The following is a 26,785-nucleotide window of genomic DNA, read 5'->3' on the forward strand; positions in this document are numbered from 1 at the left end:
ATAAGAATAATGTGTAGTACATGTTACCAGCATGAATAAAAGACAGAGACGGACAGTGAGGCACCATCCTTAGTTTACTTTACTTAGTGTCATATTGTCTGTACCATCCACCTGTTGGCAAAAATATAAAGCCGGTGCAGAAAGTTTGTTCAGCAAACGCAGCAAAACATACATGTACCTATCTTCTGCATTTTATGTGGGATACCCCTTTTCAACCACAACGCAGTTCAGTATCCAGACCAACAATTTATTATTATTATTATTCTTCCCCTTTACAGAGCGCTGGTAAGGCCCCATCTAGAATATGCTGTGCAGTTTTGGTCTCCAGAGCTCAAACGGGACATGATTGAGTTAGAGAGGGTCCAGAGAAGGGCAACTAAGCTGTTAAAGGGTATGGAAAGTCTCATTTATGAAGAAAGACTGGCCAAGTTGGGTCTGTTTACACTGGAGAAGAGGCTCTTAAGAGGTGACGTGATAACTATGTATAAATATATAAGGGGATCATATAATAACCTTTCTAATGTTTTATTTACCAGTAGGTCCTTCCAACGGACACGAGGGCACCCACTCCGTTTAGAAGAAGGGAGGTTCCATTTAAATATTCAGAAAGGATTTTTTACTGTGAGAGCTGTGAAGTTCTGGAATTCCCTCCCCAAATCAGTCGTGCTGGCTGATACATTATATAGCTTTAAGAAGGGACTGGATGGCTTTTTAGCAAGTGAGGGAATACAGGGTTATGGGAGATAGCTCTTAGTACAAGTTGATCCAGGGACTGGTCCGATTGCCATCTTGGAGTCAGGAAGGAATTTTTTCCCCTCTGCGGCAAATTAGAGAGGCTTCAGATGGGTTTTTTTGCCTTCCTTTGGATCAACTAGAAGTTAGGCAGGTTATATATAGGCATTATGGTTGAACGTGATGGACGTATGTCTTTTTTCAACCCAACTTACTATGTAAATACCAAAAAGCAGAAAGCTTACAAGATAATGGTCCCTTTAGGGGCTCCTCCAATAATAATAATAATAATGCAGATTCAAGAAGAATATTAATTATTTCTTACCATGTGGAGAGACTGGGACTGAAGCAATATGCTTTCCCATTGGACAGGTTTAGCACCGGTATCCCCCTCTTTGTTAGCAATGTCTGAGAAACGGTCATATCGTTACCTGTAGAAAATTAATCTGTACATTAACATGTCTTCACCACCATGCCATAATCTATTGTATGGCTAGAGGACAATTCAGCAACTGGTTAACAGTGTGCAATTACCTGATAAAAGTGGTTGTAATGATTCATCTTTGATGATTACCTTCTGGTTCTGGACATCCCTGTTGGAAAATAATAATTAAAACCATTCAGCTATGTTTTAATATAGTAAAAACTATAAGAATAGCCCATTTAACAATAAATCTGCAACCTTTTTAATCTAGCCCATTGTTTTCAGTCTCTGGGGCTCCTATAATAAATGCCTGCAATAATGGCACTCAGCAGTTGCTCCCAAGTGCTCTGGAACATGGAATCACTGTATTAGGAGATTATATACTGACACAGGCAACACTTTCCTGGTTCACTAACCCACATTCATTTCATTCTAACTGCACTGGTCAAAACTAATTGCCTCTTGATTTCTATGGGCTCATTACTAGATAATCTACTATAGCAATCAGTTCAGGAATAAAGTCCTGTAATATCAATGAAAGGGTTTTGTGCACAATTACATACAATGCACTTGTTCTGCGATGGGAAAAATTCACAGGGACAACCATTCAGGCTAAAATTGCACAATAGAACACATTTATATAGCAGATAAGCTCTGTAAAATACAGAAAGCTAATTAGGAGTTAAATGCAAGCCATGGCTCTCTATAGAACTCAATAATGGAAACCTCTCTTATTTGAACCAGGCATTTCTTATCAAGGAATAGTTTATTTATAGATGCTAGATATAGAGATGTACAGAGTTTTTGTGATGATTCAGTAGGAAACACAGTAAAATATGCAGTTTTCTACAAGTCTGGTAGCTCTTAGCAAAAATCAGAAATTTGCTTTCATTATTCCAGCTGCAGTAGACAAATAAGCTTCTTAATTAATGCTATGGGTTACTAGTTCAGGAGCAAACTAATTAATGATCTTAATGTATTGTCATATACAGTTTCTCTTCCTTATTTTCCATTAGATGGTGATGTGTAAAAGTGCATAAGATTCAAGCATGTATGCCACTTAAAATATTGCAGATTGCTACTGCTATGTATCATAATTTTTAAAAAGTGCTGCTGTTTTTCTATACTATTAACAAACATGCACCATTGGCGATGGATATGCTGAGAAAAGTTTGGAGTATTTGGTAGCTAGGGGACCTGCTACTACATTCCTACAAAAATCTTGGTTCTCCTGAAGGTACTCAAGTACTGATGGTTGTAACCTCACCAGACAGAGAGAGCAGCAGCAGCTGTGAGAGCCATAACATAGGATCCTGTACACTGCAGCGTGGAAATAGGTGAGGGAAGAATGATGGGTGGGAACAGTCTCCTTCCACTGCCTGAGAAAATAGACAACATTCTTTTCTCGCAGGCCACGCACACCACCTCGCTATAAAGATCAAAACAAACAAACAATGATCATTTTACCAAAAGTCAAAATTGTTGAACAATATGAATTATAAAGAATAATTTAGGCAATACATAATGCATTTGTTGGTTGTTTTCACAGCTAAGATTAAATATGGAATGAGGTAGAGAGAAATCTTGAATAGCCAAAATGGTAAAAACACAAACAAATCCAAATTAGAGCGTACTCACTGTACAATAGAAACATTTTAAAGTTATATTCATGCAGCATTTATGAAGAAGGAAAGTGCCAAATGTTATGCACCCCCCAGTGATTAAGATCACTTACATACACCGGGCTGATGCTTCTATTGGCAAAAAAATTGCACCAGCCCGGGGTACATGTAGGTGAGTGATCCTTAACCTTTCCCATAATTTTGCTGCAATCTTGGGGCCCACACATGAACAGTAGAGCTTTGTGGCTCTTCACTATACTGTGCATGTGCAGCTGGAGTGAAGAATAAAAAATGAAGAAAGATGATCACCTGCATGTACCCTGAGCTGGTGTGTTTTTTTTTGCTAACAGGGGCACCAAGCCTGGGGTATCAGGTAAGTGAATACAAACACTGGGGTGTGCATAACATTCAACCTTTCCTTCTCCATTAAGACAAGTTTAACCATGCACCGGTGGTACAACTTTTCAACTAGAAAAGTGTTTAATTAGGTAACTGAACACTAGCATGATGTCAGCTAGTAAATTCTTTAAAAGTACTACCAGCATATGCTCAGTAAAATGTAAAACCACTAGAAGAGATGAGTATAACTTTCACTGAGTTATATTCAGTTAAGTCATCCTGCATGTTTCTCTAGGAATACTTTGTAATGAGACTGACTTGCTGCCTGCTGCTGCAAGGATACGACTTGTGAGCACCGCTTCCCATTCTTTCCCTTCTCGGTGACACTTGAGCTGGCTGAGTTTGTTTCCACCTACTGTTTTCACTTCATTCTCAACTTCAATGTACATGGAAGGGTCTGAGCTTAACTGAACAGAGAAAAGAAAGAGATAAATCATTGTTTCCAGAGGAAGATTTAAAGCAGAACTTAAGTCTTCAATAAAAATGTTATAAAAATATTTTTATAAAAAAAAAGGAGAAGGAAGAAAAGGGGTAAGAAAAGGGTTAGGGCAAAGATCAGTATCCCATTATGCCCCTATAAATAGAACCCCTTGGGTCTGTGGATTTTTTTGTGCAGACCACAGATCTGTCATGGTGATGTTCTGCCAGGCATTCAGGAGTTTACATACCACACTGTACCTTTATTGAAAGACTGCATTCAGTAATCTTGGTCTCTGTTACAAGCTTTTTGTGGGTAGGCCATTCATTTATACCAAATAAATTTTTACTTATTTGGACTATCATGGGCCAAGTAATTTAATCTCTGGCTTACAAGTGCATCATTAATGATTTTCTTTAATGTATACAACATCATAATATTGTTGTGTATGACAGGATGTACAATAACTGTATAACTTGCACCTCAATAACTATCACTTGCACCATATCATCATGCCATTTTTTCTGCTACCTCACCACTTCACATATGCTCATAGGTGTCAAATAAAGCAATCACTTTATATACTTAAGTTTAATGGATTTTTCAGACCACTAGACAACAGTATTTAAAAAAGTGTTGCTTATGCTCAGTTTGATATGCCATTTGTTTTAACAGGTCTGGAGCAAGAGCAACAGGAGGTATTTTTAATCAGGATAAAAACATAACAAGAAATAGGACTTTAATACAAAGCATTGTAAATGACCATTTTCATTTTTTTTGGCACTTACCTGTACAGTAAAAGATTTTTGAGGAGTGGGAGTTGGAAGCTTAAGGGTTAATGAGGATGTTGTTACACATGTTAATTCCTTTTCAGAGGTTGATGCCACCTGAGACTGAAGAGAGAGAGAGAGAGATTTTTTTTTTCTTTTAGTTTTAACTGTGGTAACCAAAGAAAAATATTTATAAATATACATATATTTATGAATCCCATAAATTAAAACTATTCAAATGTGTTACATCCCCTGAACAAGTGTTGCACTATTTGTTGTATGAAGAATACTTCAACACCCCGACAACTGCACCTGCAACTTAAATGTCACACCGCACAGTTACTGCATTCAGCTGACATTTTGAGATGCGATGAGTCTTAAACCCCTAATTTTAAATCAATTTTAATTATTCAGGTAATATAGCCAGCAAAGTGTGTTGCTTAGAAAATGTTTAATGCATGATAAGACATCCTTCTTGCACTTAAAGACAGCACCATAACAAGGTATACTACTTCATATCCTGAACAATAACTTCTTAGGCCTTTTCTGAAACAGTGCTATTGTTCAGGTCACAGTCCTTTTGCTGAAATAAAGGCTAGAATATGCCTTATTACGGTGATGTCTATCTATTGAATATGGCCATTGGAGAACAATGGCATACCAAGAACGCGCCAGGCCACAAATATTAAAGGAGAGCGGCTACAGAGAAAGCAGATACCCCCCCCCCCATGAATGCAGGTTCTGCTTCCTCTATAGTTACGCCACTTTCGGGGAACATGCACCTAAATAACCTTTGTTTTGAGTGCTGACTTCCAGAAAAATTGGAAAGGGCACTCTTGTTGCCCATTTAAAGGAACAAAAATGAATTCTAAATTCTTTGCATTAGTATGTGCATCAAAAAATACAGAACTAACCTGCAGAGTGAGGGAGACCGACAGTCGGGGGTCTTTGCGTGGCCTCCCTTTCTTCCTCTTCTCTCCAAGATCAGCATCAGACTCCCCTTTTCGTTTGGAAAGCTGTTTGGTTGCAGGAATCTTTTCCTCACTGTCACTGCTACTCTCAAGGACCTCTCGTGGCTTTGAATCCTTTGTAACATTTTGCTCTTTTAGTCTGTGCAGATCAGGAAATAAAGTTTTAACTTTTATCTTAGACTTGTTGGGTCTCAGTTCACCCAGGTGGAAAATATAGTATGCTGCACAATGGCATTGTCAAATAAATTTAACATTGTTTACACAGAAACTATTTTGTTGAAGTACATGCTATGTATTTTTAGCATCTAAAGCACACCTTAAAATGTTGTTGCCAGCTTAAACCTAATTGTAGCACTTACATATGGTTAGGTCACAACTGTACTTTGCTCAGCACAAACTATTCAATTCTCAGAAAGAATTTATACTGGGACTGGTGCTTGATAACAAATAATTAAAGTTGCACTAATAATACTATAAGCAATACCATGCCAGTGTCTTATTAGAAAAAGTATATTACATTAACTAGAACAGTGATGCCCAACTTGGTGGTACTAAGTGGTGGTATCGTGGTAGAGAGACAATAATGGAAGCTAGTTTTGACCACTCCCTTTTTTAAAACCACACCTACTTTAAACCACACCTATAGTCATGGCCAAATTTTTCCAGAAAATCAAGTATTTCTCACAGAAAAGTATTGCAGTAACACATGTTTTGCTATACACATGTTTATTCCCTTTGTGCGTAGTGCTGGGCGGTATGACCAAAAATTTATATCACGGTATTTTTCAAAATTATATCGGTATCACGGTATTTGACGGTATTTTTTTTTTCCCCATGCATGATTAGGTGACCACCCCAAACACCCGCCACCCGCACCCCCCCCCACCACCCCCAAACACCCCCCCCGCCACCCCACATAATGTCACACAAAACTCCAAAAATGGGTTGGACAAAATTATTAGCACCCTTTCAAAATGGTGGATAAATAAGATTGTTTCAAACATGTGATGCTCCTTTAAACTCACCTGGGGCAAGTAACAGGTGTGGGCAATATAAAAATGACTCCTGAAAGCAGATAAAAAGGAGAGAAGTTCACATTGTCTTTGCATTGTGTGTCTAAGCATGGACAACAGAAAGTGGAGAAGAGAACTGTCTGAGGACTTGAGAACCAAAATTGTGGAAAAATATCAACAATCTCAAGGTTACAAGTCCATCTCCAGAGATCTAGATTTGCCTTTGTCCACAGTGCACAACATTATCAAGAAGTTTGCAATCCATGGCATTGTAGCTAATCTTCCTGGGCGTGGACGGAAGAGAAAAACTGATGAAAGGTTGCAACACAGGATAGTCTGGATGGTGGATAAGCAGCCCCAAACAAGTTCCAAAGAAATTCAAGCAATTCAGAGAGCATCAGTGTCATCGCGAACTATCCATCGACATTTAAATGAAATGAAACGCTATGGCAGGAGACCCAGGAGGACCCCACTGCTGACACAGAGACATAAAAAAGCAAGACTACAGTTTGCCAAAATGTACTTGAGTAAGCCTCAATCCTTCTAGGAAAACGTCTTGTGGACAGATGAGACCAAGATAGAGCTTTTTGGTAAAGCAAATCATTCTACTGTTTACCAAAAACGGAATGAGGCCTACAAAGAAAAGAACACAGTACCTACAGTGAAATATGGTGGAGGTTCAATGATGTTTTGGGGTTGTTTTGCTGCCTCTGGCACAATGAATGTGTGCAAGGCATCATGAAATCTGAGGATTACCAAAGGATTTTGGGTCGCACTGTAGAGCCCAGTGTCAGAAAGCTGGGTTTGCGTCCGTGATCTTGGGTCTTCCAGCAGGAGAATGACCCCAAACATACGTCAAAAAGCACCCAGAAATGGATGGCAACAAAGCACTGGAGAGTTCTGAAGTGGCCAGCAATGTGTCCAGATCTAAATCCCATTGAACATCTGTGGAGAGATCTTAAAATTGCTGTTGGGAAAAGGCACCCTTCCAATAAGGGACCTGGAGCAGTTTGCAAAGGAAGAGTGGTCCAAAATTCCCAGTGAGAGGTGTAAGAAGCTTATTGATGGTTATAGGAAGCGACTGATTTCAGTTATTTTTTCCAAAGGGTGTGCAACCAAATATTAAGTTAAGGGTGCAAATAATTTTGTCCAGCCCATTTTTGGAGTTTTGTGTGACATTATGTCCAATTTGCTTTTTTTCCTCCTTTTTTGTTCTGTTCCAATACACACAAAGGGAATAAACATGTGTATAGCAAAACATGTGTTACTGCAATACTTTTCTGTGAGAAATATTTGATTTTCTGGAAAAATTTCTGGGATGCCAACAATTTTGCCCATGACTGTATGTTATCACAAGAAGTTTAAAGACACAGCACACCAAAAAAAAAAAAAAATATTTAGTTCTCACTGTAGGGATATTGCCCATCAATGAATGATGTGTCATTAATGAACTCATTTTAAGACATACCATTAAATCCACAGGTCTCTGCCTCCCCTGTGGATAGTGCAGCAACCCCCAACACAAACACCTTAGGGACCATATATAATAACTATTTCCAAATTCTAAAAAAACCCCACCAGACTCCCCTCCCACAGGCAGAGCAGGGAAGGCAGATTATGGCACACACAGGCAGAGTAAAGCAAGCAGAGTATGGCACACACAGGTAGCTTAGAGAAGGCAGAGAATGGCACACACAGGAAGCATAGGGCAGGCAGAGTATAGCACACACAGGCAGAGTAGAGCAAGCAGAGTATGGCACATGGAAGAAGAGTAGGGCAAGCAGAGTGTGGCACAAGTAGGAAGAGTAGGGCAGGCAAAGCATGGAACACACAGGCAGCATAGGACAGGCAGAGTAGGGAACACACAGGGAGCACAGGGCAGCCAAAGTATGGTGCACACTGGGGGCATAGGGCAGACAGCCTGGGTAAAGCAGACACAGGCAAAATAGGACACAAGACAAGGAAACCTATCTTACAGGTGTGAACAATGCAGGAATTTACAGGTGTGGTCAATATGGGGGTTTACAGTCTGAATCTGAGGTGTTAACAATGCAGGGGCCAGTTAATCTAAGTACTGCTACCATTTAAAGCTTATACAAAAGGTAAGCAGTCACAGAGGCCAGACCTTAATGGGGGCCAAAAATGGGTGGGCTGCGGGCCAGATACCCCACCATTGAAAATCCTGATATTAAGGGAAATGTAAACATTCAAACAAATTTATGTAAAATTGCTCAGAGTGCTCCTCTCAGCACTTTTGCATTTTATGTTTTTTTTCTACTTTTCAGGATGAAAGATTATTGAATTTTTATTTGAACTTACAGCACAACCTGCTGTTCAGTTTAGCTAACTAGACACAGTCAGTAAACACTTTAAGGAAAAATAAGGATCTTTCTACATACAATCAGTAAAAAATTCCACACAGTTTTGAAATAATTAAGTTACTCTTCAGTATCCCCCTGTAAGTCATCTGTTTTTCTACATGCAGCTTTGTGTTAGAGTTGATTATTTTGAACTCTAATACAATATATAGGTAAAGGGAGCACACACTAATGTACCTGACCTAATCATAACCAAGACAAATAACTGATCCCAGAAATGATTACATTTTTAGGTTTTGGTTTGGTTAAGCAGCAATTGTTACTTTCAGACATACCGGTCAACCGCTGTTTGGTTCAAATGAGCAACTCCTGCTGTTCCTGAGGTGGCTTTTGAACGTTCGGTAAATCTGGAGTCAAGTGCCTTCATGGGTTCTATCTTTGGCTGGGCAGAGATGCTATTGGGGGCTACAGGACTGGAAGATGAAGCATTCCCACTAGAGTAGAGAGGGTGAAATGTTACTTAAACTGTTCATGAATGTGATAATCAATGCCCAAAGAGTAAAACAATTTTTTTAGCCTTAAAGTAAAAGTATAAAAATAACAGAAAAAAAAGAAAGTTTATCAAACACTGAAAGTGCCCAAGCAGAATGAACCTCTACTGTAAATAGTAACAGTGAAGTAGTCTAACCTAACAGAAAGCTACACATCTAAATAAAAGAATTGCAAAATCAAAAAATACCTAGTGAAAAAGCTGAAAGTCTGTGTACAAAGGAGTTCTGGCCTTCATCTTATAAAAGGACTTTAAATGCTCATTTCAAAACACCCATCCTGTTTTAACCCTTTCCCTGCAAGGTGCCTTGCGACCAATATAGAAAAGCAATCTAAATTAAGCCTCCTTTATTACCTCTCTTTATTTACGGTTTCCTCAGCTGGTTTTGTGTTTCCTGCAAGTTCCGCATTAGACTTGGGGGCCCCAGAAGAGCTGGTTGTGTTGGAATCCAAGGATATGAGTTGCTGGTTGCTTTGTGAAGTCAGCATTGAGCCCGGAAGTGCACCAGATATTGGAATACTATTAAAAAATGCTGTGGAAAAGTCCCTGTGAAAAAATCCCCCAAAAGGCCGAAAAATTAGCATGTCAGCCAGTATCACCCAAGCTGTAATGTAATTTAATCAATATTAGTTTTCCCTAGCACTGCAGCATTGCCAATGTTTTAAACACAGGTTTAATTTTATTAAGAAAACATACCCAGTGTCTAGCTGAGCAATGCAGAGTGGTGTGATCCTACGCCGTCCATCTGCTGTCCGTGTCTCCACTTGCTTTTTCAAGAGGTTCTGTGGGGTGCAAAAAAGGTACATTATAAGCAAGGCCAGACTGTCGAGCAACACATCACATCTCCATTAAACTGCATAAGCTTTTGTCCTTTGTCACAGTGCCTATTCCCTAAATTCCAGCAACATATTAATGTATCCTTTACATGTGTTAGCTTTAGCATCTCACCCATGAATGCATAGTTACTTTGGTTTTTAGCTGCCACATACACAGAGGCTACAGTGTATGTTATGTGAAAATGTCTGTACACCCCATGGCAATTTTTAGCTTTTTATAGATATCTGATCATTATTTCAATATTATTTATAGATAAAGGTGATATAACAAATATCACGTTCCATTTACATTTTGTATTTCATTGTGTAAAATACACATAAATAAAAAAATAAATAAGTACTCCCCTACATTTATCACTAGCTCAAATACCCAGAAAGTTTAGTCTGAGAGCTGAATGCAAGGTGCTGAAAGATGTTTTTATAAACCCCACAATGCCATCATGAGACCTACAGGTATATCTCGCTTCTACTGATGTCAAAGTCCATTAGAAAGAGGCTGCACAGATTAGAGCTGCGTGGAAGTTGTGCCAGAAGGAAACCTTTGCAGTGCACAAAGAACATCAGGGCAAGACTAAAGTTTGGCTCTGAACACAATGGGGCACATTTACTAATCCACGAATCCGAATGGGAAAAAATTGTATTGGAAATGAAAATTTTGTGACTTTTTCGTTGCTGTCTTTTCGTATTTTGCGCAATTTTTTTGGCCCCGTCGCGACTTTATCGTATTTTGCACTACTTTTTCGGCGCCGTCGTGATTTTTTCGTATTGAGCAATTGTAAGCGGCGGAAAAACCAATCCGATTTTTTTGTGACGGTGACGAAAAAGTTGTGGAAAATATATAATAAAGTCGTAACGCCGGCGAAAAAATTGCGGGACATACGAAAATGTTGTGACGGCGACAAAAAAAAATTGCAAAAATACCGATCATTACGATCCGTTCTGTTCGTGCATTAGTAAATCTTCCCCAATATGTTCTGAACAAATAACGCAAAGATGGAGTAATCTGGCCACAGTACCAGAAGACAGCATTTGTCCAGAAGAATCTGGTAAATGTAGAGCATGTAGAGGAAATGTTATGGTTTGGGGCTGCTTTGCTGCATGGGGGACTGGGCAGATCACCATTATATAATACACTATGAATTCTTCATTGACCAAGAGCCTGCTTGAGGATAATGTAAGTCCACCTGTCAAAAGACTGACGTTTAAGTAGACCTTGCAAAATGACATTTCCAGTAAATCCACTAAGGAATGGCTACATGGCTAAAAAACAAAAACAGAGTGTTTTGTAATAGCCAAGTCAAAGCCCAGATCTAAATACCATCAAGATGTGATGGGGTTGTGTATGCAAGAAACCACTCAAACATTGCACAGCTTAAAAAATTCTGAGCTTCTTCCAACCAATTTTGTCTTTTTTTCAGTTACATCACCTTTATCTTTATGTGTTGAAATATTGTCTATTTATGTCATATGTAAAACCCTGCTTCATCTAAATAAACCATTTTCAGACAAATATACTTTTTTTAGTACTATGTGCCATTGGGTACTCCTAAATAGAAAATTGCCATTTTGAGAATTAAGGGCCGCCCCCCCCCTAGGATCATAGGATTCACAGTGCACACAAACAAGCCAAGGCACACATACATGCTAGGCCACATCACCCAATGAATGGACAAAGTTCTGCCTTTCCACACTACGTCCTGTTACAGTTAGAGCTGCCTCCCTTCCTGTCAGGTGATCTCTGAGGGACCACACAGCCCATCACAAAATGGTGGATCAAGGGAAAGGATGTAAAAGAGCAATATTTACCGATATATATATTTCAGTTTTTTCGAGATTCTTTAATAGTTTATATTATGTTAAGCGACCTATCTGCTGGTTAAGTATTCATTTTGGGGGTATAGTTTTTCTTTAAAACAGGAAGAACTCATACTCATACTTCCATACGTGTAGGACACTATAACTGGCTTTCACTTATATTCCCTCATTCAAGCTTACAACATAAGCTCAATGATAGGGCTTGTGCTAAACAATCTTTTTGCCTATTGTTTTAATTAAGAAATGGTCTCTGTTATTTCTGGCACTAAATTAAAAGAAAAGACCAGCTTCACTTTAGCACTTCCTGATCCCAAAGAATATCAGACAAGCCTATAAAATTGAGCTGCTCAAAGCTTAGACATGAGAGGGGTTTGCTTCAGAGCTATATAAGGGGCTCTGCCCTGTTTATAAAGGAAGGGGGGGGGGAGGTCAGTGAAATTTCAAATTAGTGCTTTATCATAGGAAAAATGTTTTTTTTTTTTTAATTAAATCAATAGACAGAATGTAATTTCAGTCCTATTTATTGTGTTTATTTTTAGAAAAGGTGTCTTTAGATGTTTACTGTCTCTTTAAGAAGGTTAGCATGCTGCTAATATCTGGCCCTGGCAAGCGGCAATTTCAAATGCAGAAATCCAAAATATTCTGTATTAAAATATTATAATTTTGCTTTCTTGCTATATAATATAAGCTACAGGCTGCAAACCTAATTATACAACCAAATATAGGACCATTTTTCTCATACATGGGGAAGGCAAATCTGCACAGAGCCAATGGTTTGGCCTACAGACTAATACTTTGAAAAGTATTTAACAAGATATTTAAGGTTTTTATTTTATGTTTCTAGTAAACATAGATATACATACATATTTCCAATGCCTTATATAATTACCTAGGTCTTATTTAGAGTGAGTTCACTTCAGTCCACCAAGGGCTACATGAAAGGGGTTTTGACAGGCAAGTTTGGGTGGGAATCCAAAAGTAGGCCTCAGATTATAATAAATGTTAACAAAAAATGGCATACGTATTAATAGAGTTTGTTTTCATTTTTAGTATATATTTAGCATTGCAGTATACATATAGACCATTCTTTACAATACGATATATAAACATTGGAATGGCATTTAGTAACTGGAAGGCTCAACTAAATCCAAGACATCTTACCTTTCTTATGTCCTCCAAACTTTCCCCATTCACCATGCTTGCCACATTATGAGCTGGAGCCTCCCTCTGTGCTTGCACCCTATGTTCCCCATCCTGATGTGGCTGCTGCCTCTGCTGAAACTTGAGCATCTCTGGATTCTCTATAACAGTGTTAGACAGCTGGGGCTCTGTTGTGATGGCCAGACTCTTTCCATATGTAGTTTGGTGGATATTATTCTGTTTTGTATTGAGAAGCAGAAGCAATTAATCCTCTGGACTGTCAGCAAATTTACTAGAGATGCTTGAATTTGCAAACTGATTCTGCCGAAAAACGTTAAATGGCTGAATTTAGTGTGTAACACATCCAGGGTAAACAAATCAGGCAGACAGTGTGCAAGCAATGCTCAGCATTTTAACACATTACAGATTCAAAAAACACAAGCAAAAGCAATCTATTATATTAAAAAGGCCAGAGACACAACACACAGAAAGAAGGCTTGAAAAATCAATAAAAACGGACAAGTACCTTCTCTTCCTCACTTAATGGGTCACCAAGCTCATCCTGGGAGAAATCGAGATAAGCAACTGATCCATCCATAGAACAGACCAAAATGCCCAGTCCATTTAAAGTCCTGTAAACCAGAGATCAGACACAGTTCAATATTTTGAAATGAAAGCACCGGGTTAAAAGTATAGACTGAGCTGTTTCAGTCGAGATAAAGCAGGAATTGGGGGGCTGGTGACAACGTAAAACCTTGTGGCATGGTAAAAGCTTCTAATATCTCTCTTGAGACTGACTCATTTAGATGTGATGAAACCCTAGAGAAACAGTTAAGAACGGGAATCCAAGTTCTCAAGTTTACAGTAACAGTTACCAGTACCATTGGCTGCAAATAATAAAATGTGCTACATGTATGCCCAGATTTAATCTCAAGGTTGTTACTATGTCCAAGGTGTCAGGTTATTTACTTTGTCCTGTGCTCCTAACATAGTAACAGGAGTCCCTCAAAAAATTAGCCCTCATTCAGATTTGTTTTTACCAATTTTGCGACTTTAGTGTTTAAGCAGAGCCGGTACTCAGTATCCCTTAGGGCAAGGTCCTTTTCTGGTGTTTTGTAGTCGTAAGAAAATGCACTGTGTGTCACTGCCCTTAAACTTTGCTGTAAAGTTTGCACTCAGCACTTCAAGGTCAGTGATGGTCACACATTCACAGAACAAAGGTCATAAACCCCCTGGATTTTCAATTTTAACAAGACAAATAGAATTAGATCCAATTTCAACTGCTCATAATACTGATGGCCACACAAACACCAGTTAAAATAACAACCAAAGATACTCATGTAAAACTTTTTGTTATTATTATATACTGTGTTAGACTTTTAAATAATGTATATAATGTATTAAGCTTTAATATCAAACACTAAAAATACTAATGTTTTCAAATACGTAAAAACCAATATTGTTTTCCTTAATATTATTTTTAACATTAAACACTTCCTCATACCTCCAAAAAAGAATGCAGGCAGCAAAGAACAAAGTAGTAAAAAAGCATAAATCACAAGAGGCAGTGAAATTAGAATCCATTCATTAAGAGGTGGAAGAGTTTATAGGAGCCTAATTAAGAACAGCTAAGATAAAATGGCATTCCTATGTATGACCTACACATACACTAGCAATAATCAAAGAAGTTCACTACCCCCCTGTGCCCCATCAACCAATAAAAGATAAAAACTGAAATGTGGTTACCAAAACAAAGAAAAAAAACTGGCAACTGGCATGTTTGGTTCAAATCATGTTCATTGATTCTGTTATCTGAGATTTTTAGCAATTTAAATAGCCAAGAGAAAGAAAGGGAGAGAAGTTTCTTTTTATCCGTTTTCCTTTGCTGGTCTGAATTCAGTTATATCTGCCACCATAATATGCTAATGCATAATTTGGTTTTAAAAAATAATTCTAAACATAATCTTTAAGCACAACAAACAACTAAAACATTCAAATTGAAACTATCAACAGATATAAAGGGAGATAAACTATTATACAGAATATAACATAGGATCGGCCAAAACAAGAGAAATGGTTCTTACCAAGAGATATCCATTATGGATTTGTCAAAAAGTTCATGTATTACAACCAAAGGCCTCTTAAGGCAAGTGAGCTGCAATATAAAATATATGTGTTAAGTACACCAGCAATACCCACAAAATAGCCTAATGTTGGCCACTTGTAGGTGTGTCTCCATGCAACCTGGATAAAGGGTAATATTGCCAAAAAGGTAGCTGGTCAAATAAAGCTATTTATTTTTAATAGATAATCATATATCGGTTTCATTATTTAGACATATTCAATATATTGAGTAGTGGTCATTCCGTTTGGCTGCAATTAGCCATATTGAATCACCTCATTGCTTAAATGTGGTAGGTTTACAATTTTTATATGTTTTGTGCCATGTGTTTCAGTAATAAGCCAGCAAGGGCAGCATGCTCACCCATACTGACAAGGACCGGTCCTTGCTTCCAACAGCACAGCAGCAGTAAGGACAGTTGGTCTTTGTGGAGCTCCCATTTTTTTGCTTCTTCTTAAAGATTTTTGGATTGAATTTCTGAAATGGAACATACAGTATATAAATAAATAAATATATATATATATATACACACACACACACGTATTAATAAATGTCCTTGGTGCCCAGAAAGTATCCATTCATTCCTGCTACACTATAAATAAACTGATGAAACATTTATTTAAGTAGCCAGAGCACTTCTTAAAGGAATAGTAACCAAAAAATGACAATGTATCAAAGTAATTAAAATTGTTTTGTGCATTGTATTGTATACAGTTGCCCTACACTGGTCAAGGTTGTGTCTTTGCTGTAGAAACCCTACTATAGAAGGGTGCTGCTGGGTGACTGCTGTGTAGCCACGGGGGTTGCTATTCAAACTGAAATACAGCTAAATACCATCATATTCTCAGGGACACTTCTGCCATGAGGCAAGATAAGAACCTTGCCTCAGGAAGCAGCTAGTTACCAGGGTGGCAAAAGGCCACCTCTGGTAACTTCAAAAACTGAATTTTCGTTCTTTAAAAAGAAAGTTTAGCTCTGCTACACTAGTGATGAGGCCCCCTCTAGACCCGCGCCAAAGCTAAAACGGTAAGTATGACGCGTGAGAGAGGGGAAGGCTTCAGGATCACCGCTGTGTATGCTGTTATCTGCTATGTAACCTGTGCTTTTTCTCCTTTTTTCCAGCTTGAATGGCTGCCCCCATGGCTACACAGCAGCTTATTTATATAAACAATAGTAGGGTTTCTGAAGCAAACACACAAATTTTACCAACACTGCATTATATTTTAGGGGACCAGAAAAAATGGTACAAAATACGGAAAAATTTAAAATCAGGGAATTTTATTATATTTTAAATATTAGTGGGACCACAAAACTGGTGTAAAATTGAGGTTTCACTGTACGTTAAACCACTTTTTTCGTGTTACTATTCCTTTAATACAAAAATCAGCTAGTATTCCCTAATTCTCTGATATCTCTAGGAATAGGATATATTACCCAGAATGCTTGGTTTTTAATAATTTAAAAATATTTGGTAGATATTGGCCTTCCTATAATTTGGAGCTTTCTGGACAGGTTTCTGGATAAGTGATCCCATATCTGTAACTAAATTATAAATTAGTGTAGTTTGCCATGGCCATCTCCCTTGCAAGAATTTTATCAACTATTTATTGTTTTGCAATGTCGGTCACTTTGCAAAACAGAGTTACTTTTTAACCTCATGCCCTATACAAAAATCTCCTATAAAAGTCACTACAATGTCTATAGTTGCCCTAGCTAAAACTACAATCCAAAGAAAAAATGGCTGTGTACAGATATAGCACTGTAAACAAAGCCAAGTCCTATATTACTTCTACCTTCCCATGGACAATCAGAAACACTTGCTGATTTACACTGCTGCCAGCTTGATTTTAGCAAGAGGAAGAAAGATAAATGTTCTTTAATAATTTGTTGTTTCCTGGAGGTGAAGTTATGGCATAGGGGTTTGCACCATCATGGCAATATAACAAATGCATTACATAGAGAGAAAGCAGGTAAGTTTTTTTTAAAAAAACCTTGAATAATGTGGAGTGTGGACTACAAAAAAAAAAAAAGTGATCTAATGGGGTTGTTAGTGGACACTGCTGCTACTCTGAAGTACTTCCTCACCACTAAAGATTTACTTATACATCACAACCAAACTATTGGGCTCGGCTGCCATAGGCTGCTTCCCTGTACTGTTATCAGGCCAATCATTGCACTAGAGCAGCAGGCAGCCCTGAATGCACTACTTATGTACGGATTGTAAAGCATATATAGAATTTCTGAATGAGACAGAAGGATGCCTCATGTATGACTTTTTTGCTTCTGGAACAGGCATATTTGTATTGCACCAAATGTGTGTCAAGTATTTAATAACCCTGTATATTACATATTGCAGGAATATTAATTAAAACAGCAGACTGCCTTTTTATTCTGCTATGGAGAAATAGGCTGTCCCATTGACCTGAAAGCTATAGGAACTCTTGCTATGAGCTATATGCCAGTCTGGGACTAATAATATAGAAAGCATTATATAAAAATGCCATAATCTAGAAGGAGTAGTTACCTTTTGACATGTTTTATAATGTCCTATTATAAGTAATTTATCCATCATATTAGCAACTAGATAGCTGCTGAAATTCCAAACAAGAGAGCTACTGAACAAAAAGTTAAATAAACCAGAAAAAACAAAGAACAACTGCAACTGCGAACTTATTTGCTTACCACCACTGTGACAGCTTTACGATGTCCCACAAAGTCCATGTTTGCCTTCCAACCATCACGTTCAATGATTTGGGCCGTGGGGCCAGAGTTGTTCATGGCATGAGCCGATACCAGGTAATGTCCATCTGGAGACCAGCTAAGCCGCAAGACATGGGTTGTTCCTCCACACTATTGGGAAGATGGTGTTACAATTTTAAAAACTGTCAAGTATCTTAATCTGTTGGATGGGTTTTGGCAATTTGAAAAAGCGATGCTGCTCAGTCTAAAGTGTGTTTTTTTCTGTATATTTTTGTGGTCATAATTTCCAGCAGGTTTCACAGAAAGGCGTGTTACCACCTTATACTGTATATTCCTTTTATATTAGTGACCAAAGTTTGTAGGCTTATCTTGGCCCTGATAAATCTTTTTCCTCTATACTTGGCAAAAGGGTTATGCACAGTGGTTGGGCAAACTGTCATGAGGAAAATACAGAATACAATATTTTTTCTTTGCCTATTTACAATACTACAATTTTACCTCACTGCTATTTTTTTATTTTTTTGAAGGAATACATATTCTGGTACATGTGACTGATTTTTTTCTGGCAAACAGGAACCCTGTTTTTGCATTATAGAAGGGAGTTTAGTTATACTCTCAGGATCAAAGCTACTATCCAACAACACAATACCTGATCGATTACCCCTTCTAAAAGGCTCATTTCTCTATTTTCTACACTGCTGCTTGGAATGCCTGAGAGACTGAAATAAATAAGGGACCTTTACTGAGGCAAGTAAATGGATGCACTGGACTTATAAACTATATAAATATATTAAACCTAAACATATAAAGTATTATGTGACAAAAATAACAAAAGTATTAAAGATTTGTGTAGAAAATGAAATGGTATTAAAATAAGATAGGGTAATTATGTAATACAGTATACTACAAATGTATACTAGGCCATATGAAATGTAATGTAAGGAATGGGCTGGTAATGTTTTCCGGTCATGTTTCTGATTACCTCATCAAATGGTTTTGTGATGCTTGTTTCTAGCTGCCAGTCCATCGTCCTCCAGACCTTGATGCTTCGGTCATCAGCCTGAGAAGCAATGTACTTGCCAACAGGATCCCATGTTAGTCCTTTCACCAGCCCCGAGTGGCCCCGTAATGTGGAAATGATCTCTGTAAGAAGGAGAGATCATTTAAAGGTGGCACAGAGTCTGAATAGCTTTGTGTGCAAGAATCCACCAACACAGGTTGGTCAACTGCTGTAGTAGTAAGTAAAGAAAGAAATTTCTGACCATTAGTGAATTTCAGCACAAGATTTACATTTGGAACTGTCTGAGGCACAGACATCTGAACATCACCTCTAAAACTGAATTGAATTTCTTTAAAAAAAATCTTTAAAATGTTCTAGCAAGGTTTTCATATAGTCTACTAACAAACTTTATGGGAAAACTGGCAGCTAAGGATATGGGAAGGAGTGTGTGCCTAAAAGCAGCCCATGTTAGCATGTATAGAACATAGCAGAAAGAAGCAATCTTTGTTGTGAAAAAGCATTCTAAAATAAAACGGACATAAATGTTTTATTCCTACCTGGGAATTTCAAGGCATTCCATATAACCACTGTGTTATCCACACTGCATGAAGCTAACCAGGCATCATGGGGTGACCATGATACGTCCATCACATCTGATGGGAAAGATGCACAGCACAAGTATGAAATGAGGTAAATTGAATGACATATGCAACATAAGTTCCAGAAAAAGAAACTTGTTGCTTGGAATTATTTTGCTCACCTCCAGAATGACTCCTGAGAATGGAAAGGCAACGCCACTGCTCTACATTAGCCAATTTGCTGCTGGAACCAAAAACAGTGCTGGGTCCAATGTATCTGAAAATCAGTTAAAAAAAAAAAATTACTATTGTAATTGGATCTATGTGTATATCAGCCATATTCACATCCCTCGCCAAATGATTTTGGCTACAACAAAACAGACTTCAGCCAACAAATCCATCAATTATTTCCTCTTCAGTTATCGCAAGGGAATTTAAAGTCTACGCCAGAATATGTTTTAAATGGAATGTTATTAAAAAATTTACAGTAGGTTTATTTTTCACATCATTTACCCATCCACTATTGCACAGTGGAAAGTGATTTTTGCAGAAAACTAGTGCAAAATGACCCCGTTACGCACCGTCAGCATTGCCAAAAACAATCTCTTACTAAAATGGCAAAAAGAAGAAACTCTTAAATATAGGACTTGTGGGCACAATGAAAAATGTTTCCACTATACAGGTGTTTATGTAAGCGTCTCCAACTAGTGATATGTTTAATTTACTGATTGCTTGGGAATAGCCATCACTAAATAACTTCTTCTGTTGTTCATGAAAGCATATTGTTCTTCTTTTTAGTACTGTGCTTAGGATAGGATTTTTTTAAGGCATGTTAGCAGTGAAAAGTTCACAATCCTAAAGGCAGTGTAGACATCCTCAGCTCACCCTGATCGTTTCCACACCATGATAAGCTTGTCATCCCCTCCAGATGCTAAATAAGCTCCACTGTTGGACCACCGGACGCAGTTCACGCAGGCTGAAACAGAGTGTATGTAAGATTATTCCTGTTCCATGTGACAGCACTTGTTGAGGATAACATATTTCTTGCACTGGGTCCTTTCTTCGAAACTCTATTTTCCCATCCCAGGATTGTGTCACCATCTTATAATTTTCTCCAGCTCTCACTAGAGCTTTGAACCCCCAGGGCCGTTATATGCCCTCTTGATTGGTACCTAAGTGGTTGTCCATCTGGCAGAGCATCTTGGGAATATTTTCATTCTTTTCATCTTCCTCTTTGAGTAAAGGTGGCATATTCCAGATAACAACTTTCCCAGAATCTTGTCCTAAAGAGGAAAAAAAACATTACAATATACCCCAGTGTACTTAAATTGGTTCACCTTCTATGTCCAAATATCATTAAACCACCAAGAATGCTCTCAGCATGTTAGAAAATCCATTTTCCATATATTTAGTAAAAAGGCCACTGTAAAAACTACTATTTTTATACCTGTTAAATCAGTCCTTCTTCTGTCTCTCTGGACAGTTTTCTGAAGGGATGGGACTGGCCTATTTTGAACCTGGCACAATGAGAACTTCCTATATGCTTACATCATCACGTCCAGGCTTTGCATTTACTTTTTTCCTACTGGACCGATTCATTGGTTACTTGTGCACGCTAACCAGTTGCATAAATCGAAAGTTCTCTTGCAAGTCCCTTGCAAAGGCTTAGGCAAACAGACTCAGCATATCACAAACCTAACATACTGTTATGTTAGATTTGCAGCACTCTGTCACAGGCACAGGAAGCAATATCAGACTGACAGGAGACACAGCTGACAGGAGTTAAGTCTGCTGACAGTACTATGCATCATATAAGGAAGCAAAAAAGCAACTGTAGTGTTTATAGGGGTCTGACCCCCCCCAGCACAGGGTTTGTGCAGAAGTGAAGGATCAGCAGAGGGATGATTCTGAGGAGAATATCTCTTCAGCTGCACATTTTTTGTTAACCTTTTACATAGCAAAGATTGTTCTATTAATGTGAACTGTGAGAACTTAAGGGATGCCAAGCCTATGTTGGTAGACTAGAATAACCTTCATACCTTCTCAACCAAATAATGAAGCTGGGGGCTTCAGTTTAACAGTGGCTGGAGGGCTGCAGGCTGGGCATGCTTAATCTGTGCCATATGGTAGATAAAATATTTACGAGGTTATGCAATATAAAATGCAAAGTTTGCTCTGTCTCCTATTCACCTACATATCAATGTTACAATTAGCTAGGGAAAATCTGCATAAATGTCTAATTGGTGCAAGAATTATAGAAAACCCCCACAATAAAGACATGGATACAAAACACTTTAATATTCTCCACTCTATATGTTAACAAAGATTCACAGGAAGGTGATATCAATGTAACACTCTTTTAGATATTCTATCACAAAACAAGTACTTTGCATAAAACATTGTGATACATAGTACAGAAAGATGAGTATCGCCACCCAACAGTTTCTGTTTTATGGAATGTAGATATCTTGGGCAAGTAAAAATGACCCAAACGTTTTGCCACAAAATAAATTTCTCTTGGCACAGGCTTATTCTCAAAATACTGAAACAGAAACTGTGTTGGGTAGTACTTGTTAATTTCTCTGCACTATGTATTGCTCTGTTGTATGCAAAGTCGTATGTACTTTTTTTGTGATATGAAAAGTGAAAGAATCTTGTTGGCAATAATAAGCTCTTTATGTGAGTCAAGGTAAAGGACAAGGAAACACTTTCTAAATACATCTTATTTTTCCTGCGGTGCCACCTCCTAAGTCAATATAAGATCACAGTCAGGAACACCATTTTCACTTATCCTATGTCATCAGATGGTGGTAAAAAAAAAAATGATCTCTCCTGATCCAGGTAATGCACACACGTGGCTTTCTTATAGATGCTAGTGCACATGCTCCTGGTCTTGGTTGCAGTGCAAAAGTTTTGCATTGTAGTTTTTTTTAATTACTCACCATTTTCTTTAAAAAAAAAAAAATTGAACAGCACTTAAGCAGGTAACATCTAGCGCACAGAGTTATTAGTGTTCTAATTATCAAGTAAGCAATGTAAAGTATGTTTACTGCCATTAATTACATATAAGGGGTAAAGTGCACAAAAATAAATGCTGAATCAATGTTACACACACATTAAAAACATACCTTGACCTCCTGTAGCAAACTTGGTGCCATCTGGATGAATGTCCACTGAAAAAATGGGCTTGCCTTGAAAACAAACAATTGTTTAAAGTTACTATTCATTCTTGCAGGATGTATATATAAAGGCTCAATTTTACACATGAAAACTTATTTTGCTAGGAATTATAAAAATCCACCAAAATATAGCCAAAACTGAAAAGCTGTACCAAAAAACTCTCTGACAAGCTAGAAAATAAGACAACTAGCAACAATGTATTGGCTACAACTGTTGAAATATATATAAGCGTTATGGCTCACAGATCATTTTAATTGACATAACTGTACCAATGGAGAGCTGCAATGATAAGACATGAAAAAAATGTGGCAGGTATTTTCTTGCTGCTCTAGGTACAGATGATATCACCAAATCAAGTCCAAATTTCTGCAGCTGCTGCCCATAAAATATGGACTGGTGCATTCAGTCAGTAATGGCTTGCCATGGACTACCAGCTTCAATTCTATGCAAGTTTAGTTTTTTGTTGCACTCATTTTCCTGGAGAAAGCTGTGTGTCCAGGGGTCCTATAAGTCTTAGGTTTCCTTCACGATAAAGCCATGTTAAAATGATAATTATCTAAAGCCTAAAAAATGAATATAGCAAATACATATGGAAACATCACCTCATTTCCGCCCCTACAATTTAGATTGACTGTTTGTAAAATGAAATGAGAAAACAAATGTTGAAAATATCTGTGACCAGGGACACATAGGTGGGCCTCACCTGCAGTCCCATAAGGATTAATGGAAATGTGTTGCTTAATGTGCCTAATGCAAACATGCTACACTGCCATTTTGCATTTATTTAGCTGCAGCTATAACTGAAATACATCAGTGGCAAATGTTTTGTGACAGATCAGACAGAATCAGTACATAAGAACAGGGATCAAATTGCAAAAGGTGAGCAAAGTTTCAGATGCTCACTTGACAAGCTACTTTCTATTGCACCTTCCATGAAAGATGCTCAGCGACTTGTCAACTGATGCTCCACAACTTCTGAGCTTCTGGCTGGCTTTTTTTCTTTCTTTTTTTGCCACACTACTTTTCGCTTCATTGTGTTGCAATTCATGCCTCACGTCAATGGCTCATTGGTATTTTTAGTAGCCATTGCGCAGGTATCCTTCATCTGCGATTAACAAGCTGTTGCTAAACTATACATCTCAGCATCCAGTTCTGCATACTGGCTACTGGAAAGTATAATTCAAGAACTGCTAGACACCTACAGGAATATCTGTGTTGTAGGTAGCAGTTCCCTGCGATAACTAGAATTGACTTAAAAGCGCCTCTAACTCCCTCAGCCCCCGGGGACCTTTCCTCCCTCACCATTATGATTAACCCAGGTTGGTTTCAGGAGCTTCATTGTCCCGCAGTGCCCCGGGGATGTATGTCAGCTCCAGCCGTCCATTGAGCCACGGGGATATTCCCCGCCTGTTTGCCGGCTTCTGCCCGCCTCGGAGCCGCCTCTCAGCGTCGCTCCATCCCGCTCCGGCACAACCACCAAGACCGGAAGCCCGCGGGATGCACAGGTCAAAACTGTCCCGCCGGAAACATGGAGTTAAGAGCACGCGTTCCTCTGTAACCATGGGGGCACGAATCTTAGGGTCATAATTACTGCGGGAAAGCAAAGCTGTTCTTCTCAGGGCCTGTTAAACAATTAGGGTTGCTGTCTGGCCCATGTTTTACTGGCATGGTAGGTAAAAATGATGCTTGATGCCAATATGTGTTAATAGGGAAGGAAGTAAAGACTATAGCAAGGCCTGTATTTGTTTCTAGATGGCTAAACGATGATCATTAGGCTTTCTGCTATAGTGTTTCTGGAATCAGGACCAAGAGTACAGAGATCAGTCAGACACATACTGCTTTCAGCGGCAATTTAATTTGCAAATAATTGTAATTTGCCTGCAAGTCAGTAAGATTCTGCTGGAAAGGTGGCAACTCAAGCTGTGGCTGTATGGGCAATTGCTCTGTTATTACTGACTATTTTGTGCTCTAAATGCCTCATCTTATATACACCACAATAGACTTGAGGTCCCCACACACGTTGAGATTCGCTCGTTTGGCGAGATCGCCAAGCGAGCAGATCTTCACCCGATATCCCCACCTACGGGTGGGCGATATCGGGGAGCGTGTGTTTTGGTCCTGGGGCCAAACAATCGAATTATATTGGAGGCAATGGGGCAGTTGGTTTGGGGACCGCATCAATGAGCCGATGCATTCCCCGATCCGACTGAATTTTCTAACCTGGCTGATCGATATCTGCCCAATTTTAGGCCAGATATTGGTCAGGCAGGCCCCTTATTTCTGCCCCTACACGGGCCGATAAGCTGCCGAATCGGTCCAAGGGACCAATATCGGCAGCTACAATTGGCCCGTGTATGGTCACCTTAAGGGGCACATTCATCAAAGTACCACAGGTCCAAATAGAAAAAATTCATATTTTTTCTAAAGTTTAAAACTTTTGCATATTTTCTGCGATGTTTTTGTTAATTTGCAAGACTTTTTCGTACTTTGTGACAATTTGCGCAACAAAATTGTATTTGTACAAAAGTTTTGGATTCATTCAAGCTTCGGTATTGTGACTTTCCTTGGGCCAGGTTGGAGCTGCAGAGTGCCATTGAGTCCCATGGGAGGCTTCCAAAATCATGCACTGAAGGTTCAAAGTCAGAAAGGTTTTCTCGCTGTTTACGATCGTCGGATACAAAAATTGCTTAACTTTCGGATCGTACCACGATATTTGACTTATCGCAAAATTAACGGATGCTCAGAAATTTTCGTATTTAATGTGAATTTTCGCAAATTGTACTCGTAATTTGTACTGTAATGAATCTGGCCCTTAAACTGGCCACAAACAAACATATCAAAAAGTGACATAACTAGAAGTTAGTGATCCCCACAACAAAATAATTTTGAAATAAGACACATTGGGCTCTTACACAAAAGAGCTTTGTCCTGTATGCCCCTGTAGTCATGGGCGTCCACAGAAGGGGGCAAGAGGGGGCACTTGCCCCCCCCCCCCTGGAAAAGTAGCAAAAAAAACCTCAGTCGGACTTCTGACTTGCCGGCTGCAGCATCTCCCCGGCACTTCCCACTCGTGACGTCAGAGGCAGCGCCACCTGATAGCAGCGCCACCTACGGCCGGCAGACAGTCAGTCCAGCGGCAGCTGTCTGAGGAGGGTCCATAGGCACTTACATGGCACAGGGTTATGTTGGGTTTGAGTGCAGCTGCTCAACCCTCATAAAATAAACCACTGTCTCCTGTGAATGTTTCCCGCACCGATGTTGTTTCCATACAGGTTGGAACTGGCCAGTGAGTCCAAACACAGGACTGTAATTTTAGAGGCGATCCCGGGATATTATTAGTTATATTACTTATGTGCAACACTATATACTGTTTTACTCCAGTTGCCCTCTGTCTACATGTACATGTGCAGCACTATCGCTGCTCCTATCCATTTGCCCCGCTAAGAGAGAGCCTGCCCACCCCAAGCATTCCTACACATACACACTCCCATGCCTCCCCCCCAAATCCCAAACAAATGAAAGGGTGCCCCGCCTCCGGCCGCACAACTGGACGCATCACACCGGCCGCTCCCTGAAGCCCTTTCTGTAGCTCCTGTAGCCGCTCGGTACGACCCTCACACCCACCCCAGTTCCGTAAGCGAAGCTCCACTCGCAGCCCCTCTATCTGTACACATCTGCACCGTCCATGCCCCCTATTACTACAACCTTCACCTCAACTCCTCTCCCCGTTTCTCATGTGGCACTGTGAGGAGGCGGGCTTTTCCCTAGCAGGTACAGGCGCTGGACACGCCCCTAAGTGACTTCAAACTGTCCCCGCCCACATTCTGGTCACGTGACTGTGACATCACGACCTCCTGAAAGCCGCTCCAGTCTGGCACCCAGTGAGAGTTTACATCATGTATATGTATATATATATATATTTGTCTGTTGCAGGATGATGCTAGCTTACTTGCCCCCCCTTGGAAAATTTTCTGCGGACGCCCATGCCTGTAGTGTTTTTTTTTATGTGTTTTGCCACAAGGGAACACATGCATTATCACAACCCATTATATCCTACAGTGTCTATACATGCTGTATTACATGGAACTGCCGTATGCAGGTGGAAAACAGCAAGTTGCACTCCATGTGCTGTCATGAGAAAATGTTTTTTTTTTTTTAAAAGCATCCGTTAATAGAAATCCGTTTTTCAAAAACACA

General features: G+C 39.1%; 1 protein-coding gene across 1 annotated transcript in view; it reads right to left on the reverse strand.

Moving 5' to 3' along the window:
• Positions 1-24,130, reverse strand: part of hira (histone cell cycle regulator) — a 31,396-nt gene extending 7,266 nt beyond the window's left edge. The window contains exons 1-21 of the mRNA XM_002931904.5: positions 23,891-24,130; positions 22,537-22,599; positions 20,581-20,691; positions 20,294-20,384; positions 19,591-19,685; positions 19,388-19,483; positions 18,813-18,973; positions 17,813-17,980; positions 15,494-15,607; positions 15,093-15,163; positions 13,535-13,640; positions 13,030-13,245; positions 9,914-9,999; positions 9,572-9,763; positions 9,003-9,161; positions 5,280-5,475; positions 4,384-4,488; positions 3,436-3,584; positions 2,424-2,585; positions 1,267-1,325; positions 1,058-1,163 (exon numbers count right to left, since the gene is read on the reverse strand). Of these exons, the coding sequence (XP_002931950.2) occupies positions 1,058-1,163; positions 1,267-1,325; positions 2,424-2,585; positions 3,436-3,584; positions 4,384-4,488; positions 5,280-5,475; positions 9,003-9,161; positions 9,572-9,763; positions 9,914-9,999; positions 13,030-13,245; positions 13,535-13,640; positions 15,093-15,163; positions 15,494-15,607; positions 17,813-17,980; positions 18,813-18,973; positions 19,388-19,483; positions 19,591-19,685; positions 20,294-20,384; positions 20,581-20,691; positions 22,537-22,599; positions 23,891-23,927 (2,543 nt within the window). The 5' untranslated portion in view covers positions 23,928-24,130. The remainder of the gene's footprint in view (positions 1-1,057; positions 1,164-1,266; positions 1,326-2,423; positions 2,586-3,435; positions 3,585-4,383; positions 4,489-5,279; positions 5,476-9,002; positions 9,162-9,571; positions 9,764-9,913; positions 10,000-13,029; positions 13,246-13,534; positions 13,641-15,092; positions 15,164-15,493; positions 15,608-17,812; positions 17,981-18,812; positions 18,974-19,387; positions 19,484-19,590; positions 19,686-20,293; positions 20,385-20,580; positions 20,692-22,536; positions 22,600-23,890) is intronic.
• Between the last annotated feature and the right edge of the window lie 2,655 nt (positions 24,131-26,785).

This window comes from Xenopus tropicalis, chromosome 1 (assembly GCF_000004195.4).
Source record: "Xenopus tropicalis strain Nigerian chromosome 1, UCB_Xtro_10.0, whole genome shotgun sequence".
NCBI lineage: Eukaryota > Metazoa > Chordata > Amphibia > Anura > Pipidae > Xenopus > Xenopus tropicalis.